Raw genomic sequence first — 14,010 nt, 5'->3', positions numbered from 1 at the left:
ATTTGATTATTACCTAATATATCATACAAATATATCATACAAATATAAGTTCAGAAGTCTCTGGACTCATAAATAAAGTACCAATAAAAATTATCATATCCCTTAATTTATAACTTTTCTTCATGTTAAACATAAGTTCTGAGTTAAAAAAATTTGAGAAAAGAAAAAACAGTAGTGAATAACTAATATTATGCTATAATTGGACAGAGCCTAATTTTTTTCCATATGGCATTTTGCCTCTGCCAGATCTGATAACACGAATAGAAAACGCAAGGTAAAATGATTACGCATTCCAATTTCAGCCCCAGATGTACATAGCAACCCCATTAAAAGGACAATTCGATATTGCAAAAGCTTCTCCTCTTATTTTCTTTCTAAGTTTGGTTTTTTACTAAAAAAAATCTTACATCCATTGGTGCCAAAATTCAATTAAAATCCGGATGGATATCATCTTCAGCTGTCCGATCATGCAAGGTGGTGCAAAATGCAACATCACTCCATTGACCTGGATGAATCTTCTGAGATAGGACCATCAAGTCAGCATTATCGTCATCTTCTTCTGTAATGTAGTCGGTCCATTTAGAACTTGCACCCGCCTTTTGCCCAAGTTTTGATGGTGCTTTAGCTGCAAAATGGTTATCACCGTCTTCTTTACCTATGTAGTCTCTCCATTTTGATGCTCCTGCTTCTTCCGAAGATTGGCGTCTCGTTAGCTCTTTTTCTGAAAAAATGGCAGCAGCATGTAAAGGCTTTTCCTTGTCTTCAAAAAGTCGGTGCTTGTATAAATTGCTACGGGCAATCATGTCGGTGGCTTGTTTCATGCCAGCCCTCTGGTTTGAGTCCATTATTGTTCCTCCAGATTTGGTTGGTTCTTTCTCTACAAAGGGGAAAATAAGTTGTATAAAGAACAAAGACTACACAGGTTTAGACCAATGGCCTAACTACAACTCCAGAAGTCAGATTCACCTAAATCACCAAGTCAAATAAATAGATCAAACACTTCAGGCTAGGCAACACAATTAAAAAGGGAAGAGGGAGACACACAATTGAGCGTAATAAACATGGTTCAAAACAAGAAATGAGGTCTTATATAATTACTGATCTTAGCTTTGCTGTTCACTGCAACTAATAATATCATATATCCAAGTACAAAGGTATATTTTGGATGATCATGTTACCAGTATAAAAATGTAGAAGCTTGATTTCAATTAAGCATTTTGAGGAAGACAATGGATATGACACAATCAGCAGAACACAATCCAACTGTACCACAACCTTTCTCAGTCAAGGAAAAGGAAAAAACAGTCCAACTATTACAAAACCTTAAGCTACTAAGAGAAAAATATGACATACTGACTATGTATGTCCATCATGTTATATATCAATAGTCAATACCTCTTCAATGCAAACAATGTCAAATGACTTTTGAAATGAATAATGTTGTAGTTTTGGAAATTAGTTAAATTTTGTGTGCTTCACAAGCATATATTTATGAAAAAATAGCATTAATGATAACAGATCAAATGATTTTAAATCGTAAAACAAAAAACGACAAACTGTTTGCAATTATACTTGTAAGGACACAAATACAATCTCAAACCAACAATAAACAATTTAACAAATAATATACCAACACGTGTAGTTTCTTTGCTTGAAGCAGACTACCCAATCGACATACTTTACATAAGAATAATAAATAAATTTAACTACAAGAACCTTTTGTTGAGAAACTCACTAACAAGTATAGCAACATAGAGGCAAGTGTATAAAGAATTTAACAAGTTTAGGCCAAGACCACAGTTAACAAAACAAAATATGCAGGTAAACAAAATCAGTAACTGAAATAACGTAGAGAGAAAGAAAGTTGTACCCGAAAACATAGCTTTCAACGGTGACTGAAATAAAGGTTTACAGATACAAAACGCCAAGAAAATGATTACAGCTGAGTCACCAGGCCTTGCTCGAAGTCCTGGCTGCTCTTGAAGAGATTATTGCCCCCTACCTACTGCGTTTGGGATGTGCGCAATATCTCCACCAGGATAAAACAGCTCGGAGTTTATGTTAACAGCAGCAACAAAACCTCCACTTCGACCAGCACCTCAGTCGCCGGAAAATATCAGCACTTCAGTTCTTGTGGGAGAGAAATGCAGAGAGGTTGAAGAGAAGAGATGAGAATGTAGTGTGTTGTTTCTTTTTTATTCATTCAGTTTAGCCTCTATTTATAGGAGAGGAAAAATGAAACTGTCAACACACTTAATGTCTGAATTAAACTGCTTCATTAATAAAAAATAAAAAACTGATCAGATTTTGAATTCATTAATGAAAAAATCAAAACTGATCAGCTTTTGAATTTAAATTATTTGTAACAGCTTTTCACATTAACACCCACATTATTATCAGAACTTAAGTTAAGTTCTGATTTAACTCATCAGTACTTAAGTTCTGATTCGACTCATCAGTACTTAAGTTCTGATTCTGATATCAGAACTTGTTAAGTTCAGATTTTATTCATCAGTTCTTAAGTTCTGATTCTAATATCAGAACTTGTTACAGATCAGATTATTTGCAGGTTCAATATATTTAGACTACTTCAGAACCCAGCCCAATAATCCAATCACCGATAAATAAATTCGAATTAAAATAATTCTCAAATAAATAAAATCCTCGCCCAGGTCGCCTCGCGTACGCGAGACGCCGAGACATTCGCCCTTCGACCCGACCCGGTCCGGTGCGGTGCGTGGCGGGGCGGGCGCGTGTGTGTGTGTGTGCGCGCGCGTGAAGCACACAACAACACAATGGACCATCACACACCTTAGTAGTTGTATACTACTCATGTGGGTAATACCATATAAAGCACACAACCCCCTTTATTTATTTCAATGTGGGACAAACATTCTCAAATTTTCCAAGCTTTTCCAAGCTACTTTCAACTCTCATTTCATATGGATTTCATTAAGAAAATTCTTAAAACCATACATGAAAATTTAAGTTCAAATATCATTGAACAATTTCCAATCATTAGATTTTAGGATTAACATCAAGAACATAATTAAATTAAGCTCTAAAATCCTAATTTTCTAACAATCCCCCACAAATCCATACAGAAATGTGATCAATTTCCCATCATGACTTGTTTTTCAGAGTCGGTACCCTTCCGGGTTTGAACCCTCCTAATTCCTCTACTTCAATGGCTATCGGACTCTGATGGAATGTTTCACCTTGAATCTTAATCCGTTTAGTATAACCATATTCCATAGACGACGACAAGTCAAAGGTTATGGTGCCAATCTACGGCTTTGAGACATTAATGGTCATGTCTCGATCCTGTTCGTCGAATGCTTCAAGGATTAACCCTATCCTCTAATTGCGACCACACAATTACATTCGCTTAGCTGGGCATCTCCAGAGATATACTGCCTCTATCTCGTCAAATGACTTGATCCCATTCAGAGTTTTAACACTCTTGCTTTTCTGGCAGTGTCAGTACCTTCTAGGTTTACAGGGGATAGACTCAGATACTATAGTATCATCTATGTAGCAAAGGTACTACCAACTCATCCTTACAGCTTGTTATTACCCATTGAATACACTTCGAGGGATCTCCTCTCATGTGTATTGGGTTCCCACTGTTGATGAATTATGATGGGTTGACAATCCCATCCCCAACCTTGACTTAAGGACCACTGCAGGTTCCAGTCCTTTAGTAAGAGGATCAGCTATATTATTCTGAGTTCCTATGAACTCTATAGCTATGATCCTATCAGTCACTAAACCCCTTATAGACTTGAGTCTAACTTGGATGTGTCTCTTAGTTTTAGCATTATGCTTTTTACTGCTAATCTTGTCGATAGTTGTTCGACTATCACAGTGAATAGCAATAGCAGGGAGCGGTCTGCTTACTACAGGTATTGCAGACATAAGTCCGTGTAACCATTCAGCCTCCGTCCCTGTGGCATCAAGTGCACACAACTCAGCCTCAAAAGTAGACCGAGTAACAATAGTCTGTCTGCTTGACTTCCAGGATATTGCTCCACCATCCAAGGTGAACACGTATCCAATCACTCCATTGGAACCAGACTTCTTAGCTATCCAACTTGCATCACTGTACCCTTCAAGCACACCAGGAAATCTCCTGTAGTGTAAACTAAGGTACATTGTGCCTTTTAGATATCTAAGTACTCTATCAAGAGCATCCCAATGAGTTCTGTTTGGACAGCTTGTATATCTCGCCAATTTAGACATAGAATATGAAATATCTGGTCTAGTACAGTTAGCAAGATACTGCAAGCTCCCAATAATCTGAGAATACCTTAACTGAGACACAGGCACTCCTGAAGTATTCTTGACAAGGGCAACTTCCGAATCATAAGGTGTACTAGCGATTCTACACTGTGAATAACCATATTTCTCAAGTATAGATTTCTCTATATAATGAGATTGAGTCAAGGTTATTCCTTCAGTGGACTGAATCAATTTGATTCCAAGAATCACACTTGCCTCACCCATATCCTTCATTTCAAAATGCCTTTTCAAGAATTCTTTAGTCTCGTTAATAATCTCAATATTGGTTCCAAACAATAAAATATCATCCACATATATGCACAAGATAACACACTCATTACCTTTAACTTTAGTGTAGACACACTTATCACTTTCATTAATCTTATAACTGAAAGGCAATATAGTTTCATCAAACTTTTTATGCCAATCTCTGGGAGCTTTTTTCAAGCCATAGATGGACTTGATCAACTTACATACTTTCCTTTCATTGCCTGATGCAACAAATCCATCAGGCTGATCCATATAAATCTCTTCCTCAAGTTCACCATGAAGAAAAGCCGTCTTTACATCCATCTGATGAATGATAAGACCATGGACTGAAGCCAATGCTATAAGCATTCGGATTGTTACCATTCTTGCAACCGGAGAGTATGTATCAAAATAATCAATTCCTTCCTTTTGCTTAAAACCCTTAGCTACCAGTCTAGCTTTGTACTTATCTATTGAGCCGTCAGGGTTCAACTTCCTTTTAAAGACCCATTTGCACCCAATAGTAGAACACCCAGGAGGGAGATCAACCAACTCCCATGTTCCATTGGAAACAATAGAGTCAATTTCACTCTTGACAGCGCCCTTCCAGTGCCTTGACTCAGAAGAATCCATAGCTTGCCGGAAAGTTAAAGGTTCGTCCTCGATATTGTAAGTGATGAAATCACCTCCAAAATCCTTGACTATTTTTGCACGCTTACTTCTCCTTGGTTCCTCTAATTCCTTAGGAATAGAGCTACTACTAGGTTCCGCCCCCACATTTGTCATCTTTTCCACATGATCAGGAATAGAACTTGATGTGTGAGTAGGATCTTCCTCAGAAGTCGTTTCAGGTATTCCAGTCTTCATAGGGTAGACATCCTCAAAGAATGTCGCATCTCGAAATTCAACTATCGTGTTTGCCACTATACCATCTATGTCAGATTTTAACACTAAAAATCTCATAGCTGTAGTGGTTTCAAGATAGCCCAGAAAGATACAGTCAACAGTCTTTGGACCTAGTTTCTTTCTCTTGTGTTCAGGAACAAGCACCTTAGCAAGGCACCCCCACACACGAAGATACTTAAGACTAGTCATCCTGCCTTTCCATAACTCCAAGGGTGTTTTATCCATGTGTTTCAGAGGGACTCTATTCAAAATATGGCAAGCCGTATTTAGAGCCTCTCCCCACATGTATTTAGGCAACCCAGAGTTAATAAGCATACTATTAATCATATCTTTAAATGTTCTGTTCTTTCGCTCAGCAACCCCATTAGACTCAGGTGTGTATGGTGGAGTAACTTCATGAACTATACCATTGTTTGCACAAAATTCATTAAAAGCATTACTCGTATACTCACCACCTCTATCAGATCTCAATCTTTTAAGTAACTTACTAGTTTGTTTTTCTACTTCAGTTTTATATATAATGAATTTACTAAGTGCTTCATCCTTATGTCTAAGTAAATAAACATAACAGTATCTACTACTATCATCTATAAAAGTAATGAAGTATCTAAACTGGTCCTTGGTCAACACACCACCAAATTCACAAATATCAGTGTGTACTAAATCTAACAAGTCTGAATCCCTAACAACGTTATGAAAAGGTTTCCTTATCTGTTTAGCAGACACACATACTTGACATTTAGAATTCTTTTCTATGGTATATTTTGGAATCAACTCTAAGTTCATCATGTTCTTAAGAGCACCAAAGTTTAAATGACCTAGTCTAGCATGCCATATATTTGAGGATTCAATACAATTAACAGTAGGAATAACATTATTATTCAAACTTCCCAAAACGGGATCCGCATTAATAACAAATAAACCATTTGACAAGTAACCCTTGCCAAAGAATGTACCAGTGTGAATAAGAACTACTTTATTACACTTGAACGAAATTTCAAAACCACTAGAAACTAAACAGCTTCCACTTATTATATTTCTACGCATGTCGGGAACATGATGCACTCTCGTCAGAGATAGAATACGTCCTGAAGGGAACTTCAGATCCACGTTTCCAACTCCATGTACTTGAGCAGCACTAGCATTCCCCATCTTCACAGTCAGGCTATGACTCTGTTGATAAGATACAAATAAACTAATATCAGCACAAATATGTACATTAGCTCCAGTATCTATCAACCATTCATTTGACAGATAGGTAGAAAATATCACAGGGTTGTAGGATACATACCGGTCAACGTTGGTTTCAGAAGCCGTAGCCTCACCAACAACCATGTTCACTACAGGCCCACTTGCGGTTCCAAGCACAACATTTGCTTGTGCTACCTCGGTTTTCTTCGCTTTCTTCGTAGGGCAGTCCTTACTCCAGTGCCCAACCTGCCCACAAGACCAGCATGGTTTGTTTGCCTTGGGTTTCTTGGCCTTGTCCTTGTCACTCTTAGGTTTATTACTATTAGCTTTCTTAGCAAAAGCCTTCCTCTTTTGTCCTACAGTTACTATGTTTACCTTCGAGGTACCGTGTTCAGTTGGCATCACATGTCCCTGTTTGGACTTGTGTTGTTCTTGTACCGAGATGTCCAGCATAAGGTTGGTCCAGGTGATCTCTCCTTTCTGTCTTTTCAGGGAGAGAGAGAACTCTTCCCAAGACTTCGGGAGTTTTTCAATCACACTCATCACCTTGAACTTCTCCGGGAGATTCATTCCAGACTCCTTCAAAGCATGCACTATCATCTCGAACTCATGCACCTGCTCAGTCATGGACTTATTGTCCACCAGCTTGAACTCGAGGAACCTTGCCACAGAATACTTTTCTAGAACTTCTGAGTCAGTATTATGTGTCTGGTCCAGCTTCTCCCATAAGAGTTTTGCAGAGTAGGCATCAGAAGAATAGACATCAAACAAAGTGTTTGTTAGTGCCGCAAGAATGGCCGCTCTAGCCACTCCATCCTTCTCAGCCCACTTCGCAAAAGCCTTAACTGTGTCAGCCTTCTCTTGATCCACTACTGGTTTCTCATATTCCACAACCGGCCACAGACCCTTTATAGTCAACCACAGCTTCATCCTTTTCTGCCAGCGAGAAAAGCCAATGCCACCGTTGAATTTCTCCGGTAAACCGGTTAGTTCAACAGCCTGTGGGAAACTATAGGTGGTCCAATCAATGGCCCCAGCAGTTACACCCGAACTGCTACCACCACCAACGATAACCTCACTTTCGTTAACCATTATGCTAAATTCTAAATAACCAATAATCTCTTCAAGAATGTTGAGAAACTCACTAACAAGTATAGCAACATAGAGGCAAGTGTATAAAGAATTTAACAAGTTTAGGCCAAGACCACAGTTAACAAAACAAAACATGCAGGTAAACAAAATCAGTAACTGAAATAACGTAGAGAGAAAGAAAGATGTACCCGAAACCATAGTTTTCAACAGTGACTGAAATAAAGGTTTACAGATACAAAACGCCAAGAAAATGATTACAGCTGAGTCACCAGGCCTTGCTCGAAGTCCTGGCTGCTCTTGAAGAGATTATTGCCCCCTACCTGCTGCGTTTGGGATGTGCGCAATATCTCCACCAGGATAAAACAGCTCGGAGTTTATGTTAACAGCAGCAACAAAACCTCCACTTCGACCAGCACCTCAGTCGCCGGAAAATATCAGCACTTCAGTTCTTGTGGGAGAGAAATGCAGAGAGGTTGAAGAGAAGAGATGAGAATGTAGTGTGTTGTTTCTTTTTTATTCATTCAGTTTAGCCTCTATTTATAGGAGAGGAAAAATGAAACTGTCAACACACTTAATGTCTGAATTAAACTGCTTCATTAATAAAAAATAAAAAACTGATCAGATTTTGAATTCATTAATGAAAAAATCAAAACTGATCAGCTTTTGAATTTAAATTATTTGTAACAGCTTTTCACATTAACACCCACATTATTATCAGAACTTAAGTTAAGTTCTGATTTAACTCATCAGTACTTAAGTTCTGATTCGACTCATCAGTACTTAAGTTCTGATTCTGATATCAGAACTTGTTAAGTTCTGATTTTATTCATCAGTTCTTAAGTTCTGATTCTAATATCAGAACTTGTTACAGATCAGATTATTTGCAGGTTCAATATATTTAGACTACTTAGCCTATTTCAGAACCCAGCCCAATAATCCAATCACCGATAAATAAATTCGAATTAAAATAATTCTCAAATAAATAAAATCCTCGCCCAGGTCGCCTCGCGTACGCGAGACGCCGAGACATTCGCCCAAATCGACCCGACCCGACCCGGTGCGGTGCGGGGCGGGCGCGCGCGTGTGTGTGTGTGCGCGTGAAGCACACAACAACACAATGGACCATCACACACCTTAGTAGTTGTATACTACTCATGTGGGTAATACCATATAAAGCACACAACCCCCTTTATTTATTTCAATGTGGGACAAACATTCTCAAATTTTCCAAGCTTTTCCAAGCTACTTTCAACTCTCATTTCATATGGATTTCATTAAGAAAATTCTTAAAACCATACATGAAAATTTAAGTTCAAATATCATTGAACAATTTCCAATCATTAGATTTTAGGATTAACATCAAGAACATAATTAAATTAAGCTCTAAAATCCTAATTTTCTAACACCTTTGATATTCACATAGAAAAGAGCAAGGAATATAAAAGTAGACACCTAACCAGTAATTCTCTAATATAGCTATGTAAGGATACAATTTGCTACAAATGACACAAAGAGACGTACGTACAAAAAGGAAAACACAACAAAAGTAAACAAATGACTGCCATGAAAATCATAATCCGCTTACAGATATTGTATCCTTCCTGTGTTTTTCAACTTATAGGAGTAACATCTTTCACAAAACATTAACTCTATCTTTACCTTGAAAACTGAAACAGGTCCTTGAAAACATTAACTCTATCCGTATCTCTTGGTCGACTAGTATAAATTAACATGTATAGACACGTTAGCCATTATAAGTATATTACCATATGTATATACATATATATCCTCTGACTACTTCATAGAAGAACATGATTACAAATTCAAGCGGCGGAGCCAACTATAACTAGCTTATACTTGAAAATAACTCCTGCATACTCACTTAAACTAACAACACTGTCAAATAAAATCAAACAATATATCCATTCATTCACATTTTACTCACCATTACCTAGCGAATTAAGTTGCTTATACGAACTCCTCTTTCCAAAATCCGGCATATAAGAGTTGTTATTCCTCTTTCCAGCAGAAGATGACGAATAATCACTCAACTTGGGTTTCTTAAACACCGCCTCAGGCAATTTTGTAACAAACTTTTCATCAAACACATTTCCTGCACACAAATACTTCATTAACCGGATAAAATCAATCATCACTAACATTCCATATAAACACAATTCACTTACCTAAACTACGTGCATTATCAATATACTTATCTACTTCTTCGTCTTCGGGATCAATGTACTCGGTCCAATCGGTCCGTTTCTTGTTCTGATTGTCAAGATTAGCTTGTTTGGGAGACTCCGAAGCTAGGGTTTGTTCATCGAATCCGAGAGATTGGCTTTGGTCGGCTAATTGGCGAGACATATTGAAGGTCTGAACGACTTTGCGAACGTCTTTAGCCATGTATGACTGAGCGAAGACTTTTAAAACTGATTGTTTCTGGTTGCAGACAACGCAAGTCCATTTGTTGCTGCTCTTCTTCCTCTGCTTCACCTGTATGTATCCAAACAGTTATAACACCATATGCATATGAGAGTGAGAGTGAGAGAGAGAGAGAGAGAGATAGAGAGAGAGAGATGATTGCCTGCATAGTGGAGCACTGACAGCACTGAACAGCAATGAAGATGATGGAAGCCATTCGATTTCTCCCCCTCTGTTTATTTTGGAGGGATCTCTGTTTACATTTGAATTTGAATCGAAATTATTTTGTTCTACTGATTTAGGTAAATTTATCGGAAATGCAGCTGTTAGCCTATTTGTATATAAATTAATTAAAATGATTATTTTCTAAAAAGTCGGTCAACTTTAGCGGATAGAGTACACAATTGTAGTATTTTAGACTAAATTACACTTTGGGTATCCAAAGAATTATTAAATTGCACGGTGATGAAATTGACTTGTCGAGATCTCTGAGTTCTCGAGTATGATCTTGACTTATCGAGATCTATGAGTTCTCGAATGAACTTGGCTTATCGAGGTCTACATGTCTTTGCATGTGGAAATAACTTGTTGATATCTCTAATCTTCATATCTTCAATTTGGCTTATCGATATCTCTGAGTTCTCTAATGCATAAATGACTTATCAATATCTTCAATATTCTTATCTTCATTTTGCCTTGTCGATATCTCTGAGGCTTCTCTACAAGTTGTTTCTTGACTTCTCGATAAGTCATTCTGGAGTTCTCGAATGACTTCTCAATAAGACTTAATTTGTGACTTGTAGATTTCTTGACTTAAATTTTTTTCCCAAAACAGATTTATTCAACTCCAAGTTTCTTCACATTGTCTCTGAGGCATGATCTTCATGTTCTTCTTACAGAGCTTATTCTTAGGCTTGAGACTGTTTACAGAAAAATACTACGGTCTAATCTATTTACTATTTTACAGACTTAAGTAATACAATACAAAATGCAAGTTTAGATTATCATACAACTTACTTAGGACAGTCAATTTGATTTAGTTTTGTTATAGTACAGACATGTCTTCCACAACAATCTCCCCTAACAATCTCCCCCAATTTGTGAGAAGCTTGCTTATCACAAAATCATGCCTGGTAACAAGACTAACCCCCAACTACAATGGACAAAAGCTCTTTACATAAAAAGTTGACAGAAATATAACATTTATACATTGGGTGATTTCTTAAGTTAGACAGATACATACATCAGACAAATGTCTCATCTCATATTTCTTCTCTAATGAGGTCCTTTAAATTTACAAGAATTTCCAGTTCCTCTATGATTGGTGTCCCTCTTAAAACTTCTACAAGTTTGAGTTTGTCATGTAATGACCACTCAATAAATCAATACTAAACCTTGTGAATCCGCCAGCTTTGACATTCAGAAATTGTCCATCTTTAGTAACTCTGCTCATCCCTTTTGCCTTGAGATCTTCAGATTTTTGAATGTACATTTCTATCTCCTCATCATACTTTCTCTTCTTCTCCTCACTTTCAGCCTTGTTCCTTGCTCTTCTTTCTTCCCTTTCTACCAACCATTCAGCCAAAACAGACCTCCATGCCTTAGTTGCAGTATCCTTATCATTCAGTAAGCTTATCACTCTTTTGATATATGTGGGTAAAAAAGTGTCCATTAAGTTGCTGCCAAGAAATGTGAACGATCCATCCTGATAGTAGATTCTTACTTCCCTTAGTGTTACAACCCAAATTTTGACCATTTCTTCAGCTAATTATTGAAAGTAGTCTTCATCTGAGATGTACCAGTTTAAAGGTAGAAAATCACTTTGACTATAACAATTCCAGACGGCCCTCTCAATAACTTGCATTTTCTTAGGTTTTCTCCCAACATACTTGTAGTGAATTTTGATTGATGGCTTAACAGAAGGTAGGTTTGAGATTTTCTTGAGAAATGTTTGGCTTGAGCTGATTGATATTTTCAGGAAGGTGTTAGCAGTTTGTTTGTACAAGTATTTAGGCTTTGAGGCTTGAGATGGTTTAGTATTTGAGTTTGTTGGCTTAGAGGGTTGAGCTTGGTTAATTTGGATTGGTAGGGATTGTTTTTATGGTTCTGAGCCATCTTGCCTTTTCTTTCTTCTCCTTTCTTATCCTCTTTTCTTATCATCACCTTTCTTCTCATCTTGCTTCCTGTCATTGCTGCCAGTTGCTCTTGAATATTGACTTGGATTTGAGCCAGAAGGCTTTTGCTCATCATGCTTCTGCTCATCATCATCCTTATCATCTTTTCAATTGAATTGCAGATTTAGCAACATGGTATCAACATTCAGTATATACCTGTTCAGGATCCTTATCATCTTCTCATCCTCAACCTTCTTATTCTTTTTATATTTTAGATCAGACTGAAGAGTCATGATCAGCCTCATGTTTGATTTGACACAGTGTTTGGGAACAATAAGCTGTTTGCATTGTTTGGTTCTTGGACAGATGTAGGCCACCCCTTTATTTGGATATAGATAACCTTCATGAAAAGCTGCTATCTGTGCATTTTTGAGCTCATGAAGTAGTTGGGTGTCCTCTCTGATGACTACATGTACTTTGTCAATCACTACATCCAACTCAGATGCTCTTAGAGTTCTGAGATTTGAAAGAGACACCTGAAGACATCTGTACACACCACCATCATTAATATTTACAACAATCCTTTTCTGCAAATAGTTTTTAACATTCACAACTACTGCCCTGATGGAGTTGATGGTCTTGGCCAATGCTCTTTTGTATGTGATGTACTTATATTGAAGAGACATCCTTAGTACTGCAAGAAGTTCACTGAATTCTTGATCTTGATTGGTCCTTCTGCAGCCTTTAGAAGTCTTTCCTTTCCAACATCGTTTGAGATTTGAGCTTTTGAAGAGCTTGAAGCAGCCTGAGTAGTCAATTTGCTAGACTCCTTTGATTTACCAGCATCCCTGGATTATTGAATCCTAACTTCTATCTCCCCCTTAGTCTTGGGAACAGGCATGAGTAGGGGAGTTGGTAATTCTAGCCTCACAGACTCAGGAAGTGCAGGTAATGGAATATTGAGCTTTCCCATGATGGCTCCCAAATCAACAGAATTTTGCATTTGTAAGTGCTTTTGGGAATCCACCAAGGCTTGAATGTCTGCCTGTTGACTCTGCACTAGTGTAGTAAGAGCTTGCACTTGAGCTGTTAGGTTGTTATTGGAGGATTGCAGAGTGGAGACCTGATCTTGAAGAGCTTGAATCTGGAGATTTGTAGATGCAGAGGCAGGTTGTTGAAAGCTTGAAGGAATAAAGGGACCAAAGGTGTCTTGCACAGTCTGTTTGATACCCTCCATGAGAAGTGCTGAAGGCTCATATGTGCTTTGGTGGAGTTGATTCAACTTGAGCTTTGTATCATTTAAGTTTGCTATTTGTTGTTGAACCACCTCATGTAGAGCAATGAAAGTCTGTCTGAGATTTTTGACATCTTTTTCCACAAAAGTCAGATCAACCCTTGCCATTTGGTCAGCAAAATGTTTAAATTTTGAAGTGATCTTGACTTAAGAAGGTATGTTCTCATCCATCTTCTTTATCACCATCTTCCTTATTTTTTCTTCATGATCAATCAACTTTAGTTCTAGAGCTTTACCAAATAGGTGAAAAAGCCTTGAGTTGAGCTTTGTAAACTTCAGTGATTGTATCAGACATCTTGTGGAGTCAGGGTCTTGGCATTACTCCCCAGAATGGTTACATATTCATCTCTAAACCTAGCCAAGACCTGATACATCTCAAAGCAAAATCCTTAGACAACCAAGCATCTACATTTCCATCTTGTTCAGCTTCATTAACAATTTTCTACTTCTGCTTTTCAA

The 14,010-nt window shown here is 37.6% G+C and overlaps 1 protein-coding gene across 2 annotated transcripts; it reads right to left on the bottom strand.

Annotated features, from left to right (window-relative positions):
• Positions 1-263: 263 nt before the first annotated feature.
• Positions 264-10,457, bottom strand: LOC141710897 (uncharacterized). Of its 2 annotated transcripts, none has more exons than XM_074513393.1 (4): positions 10,307-10,457; positions 9,906-10,215; positions 9,671-9,832; positions 264-877 (listed from the first exon to the last, which is right to left on the bottom strand). In XM_074513393.1, the coding sequence occupies exons 1-4, from the start codon at positions 10,358-10,360 to the stop codon at positions 426-428; spliced, it is 978 nt and encodes a 325-aa protein (XP_074369494.1). In that variant the 5' UTR covers positions 10,361-10,457; the 3' UTR covers positions 264-425. The 2 variants fall into 2 exon arrangements, with proteins under 2 accessions (XP_074369494.1, XP_074369493.1); XM_074513392.1 differs by having other exon boundaries at positions 9,665-9,832; positions 10,307-10,454.
• Positions 10,458-14,010: the final 3,553 nt, after the last annotated feature.

This window comes from Apium graveolens, chromosome 3, assembly GCF_009905375.1.
Source record: "Apium graveolens cultivar Ventura chromosome 3, ASM990537v1, whole genome shotgun sequence".
NCBI classification, from domain to species: Eukaryota; Viridiplantae; Streptophyta; class Magnoliopsida; order Apiales; family Apiaceae; genus Apium; species Apium graveolens.
This window is presented reverse-complemented; position numbering and strand designations above follow the sequence as displayed.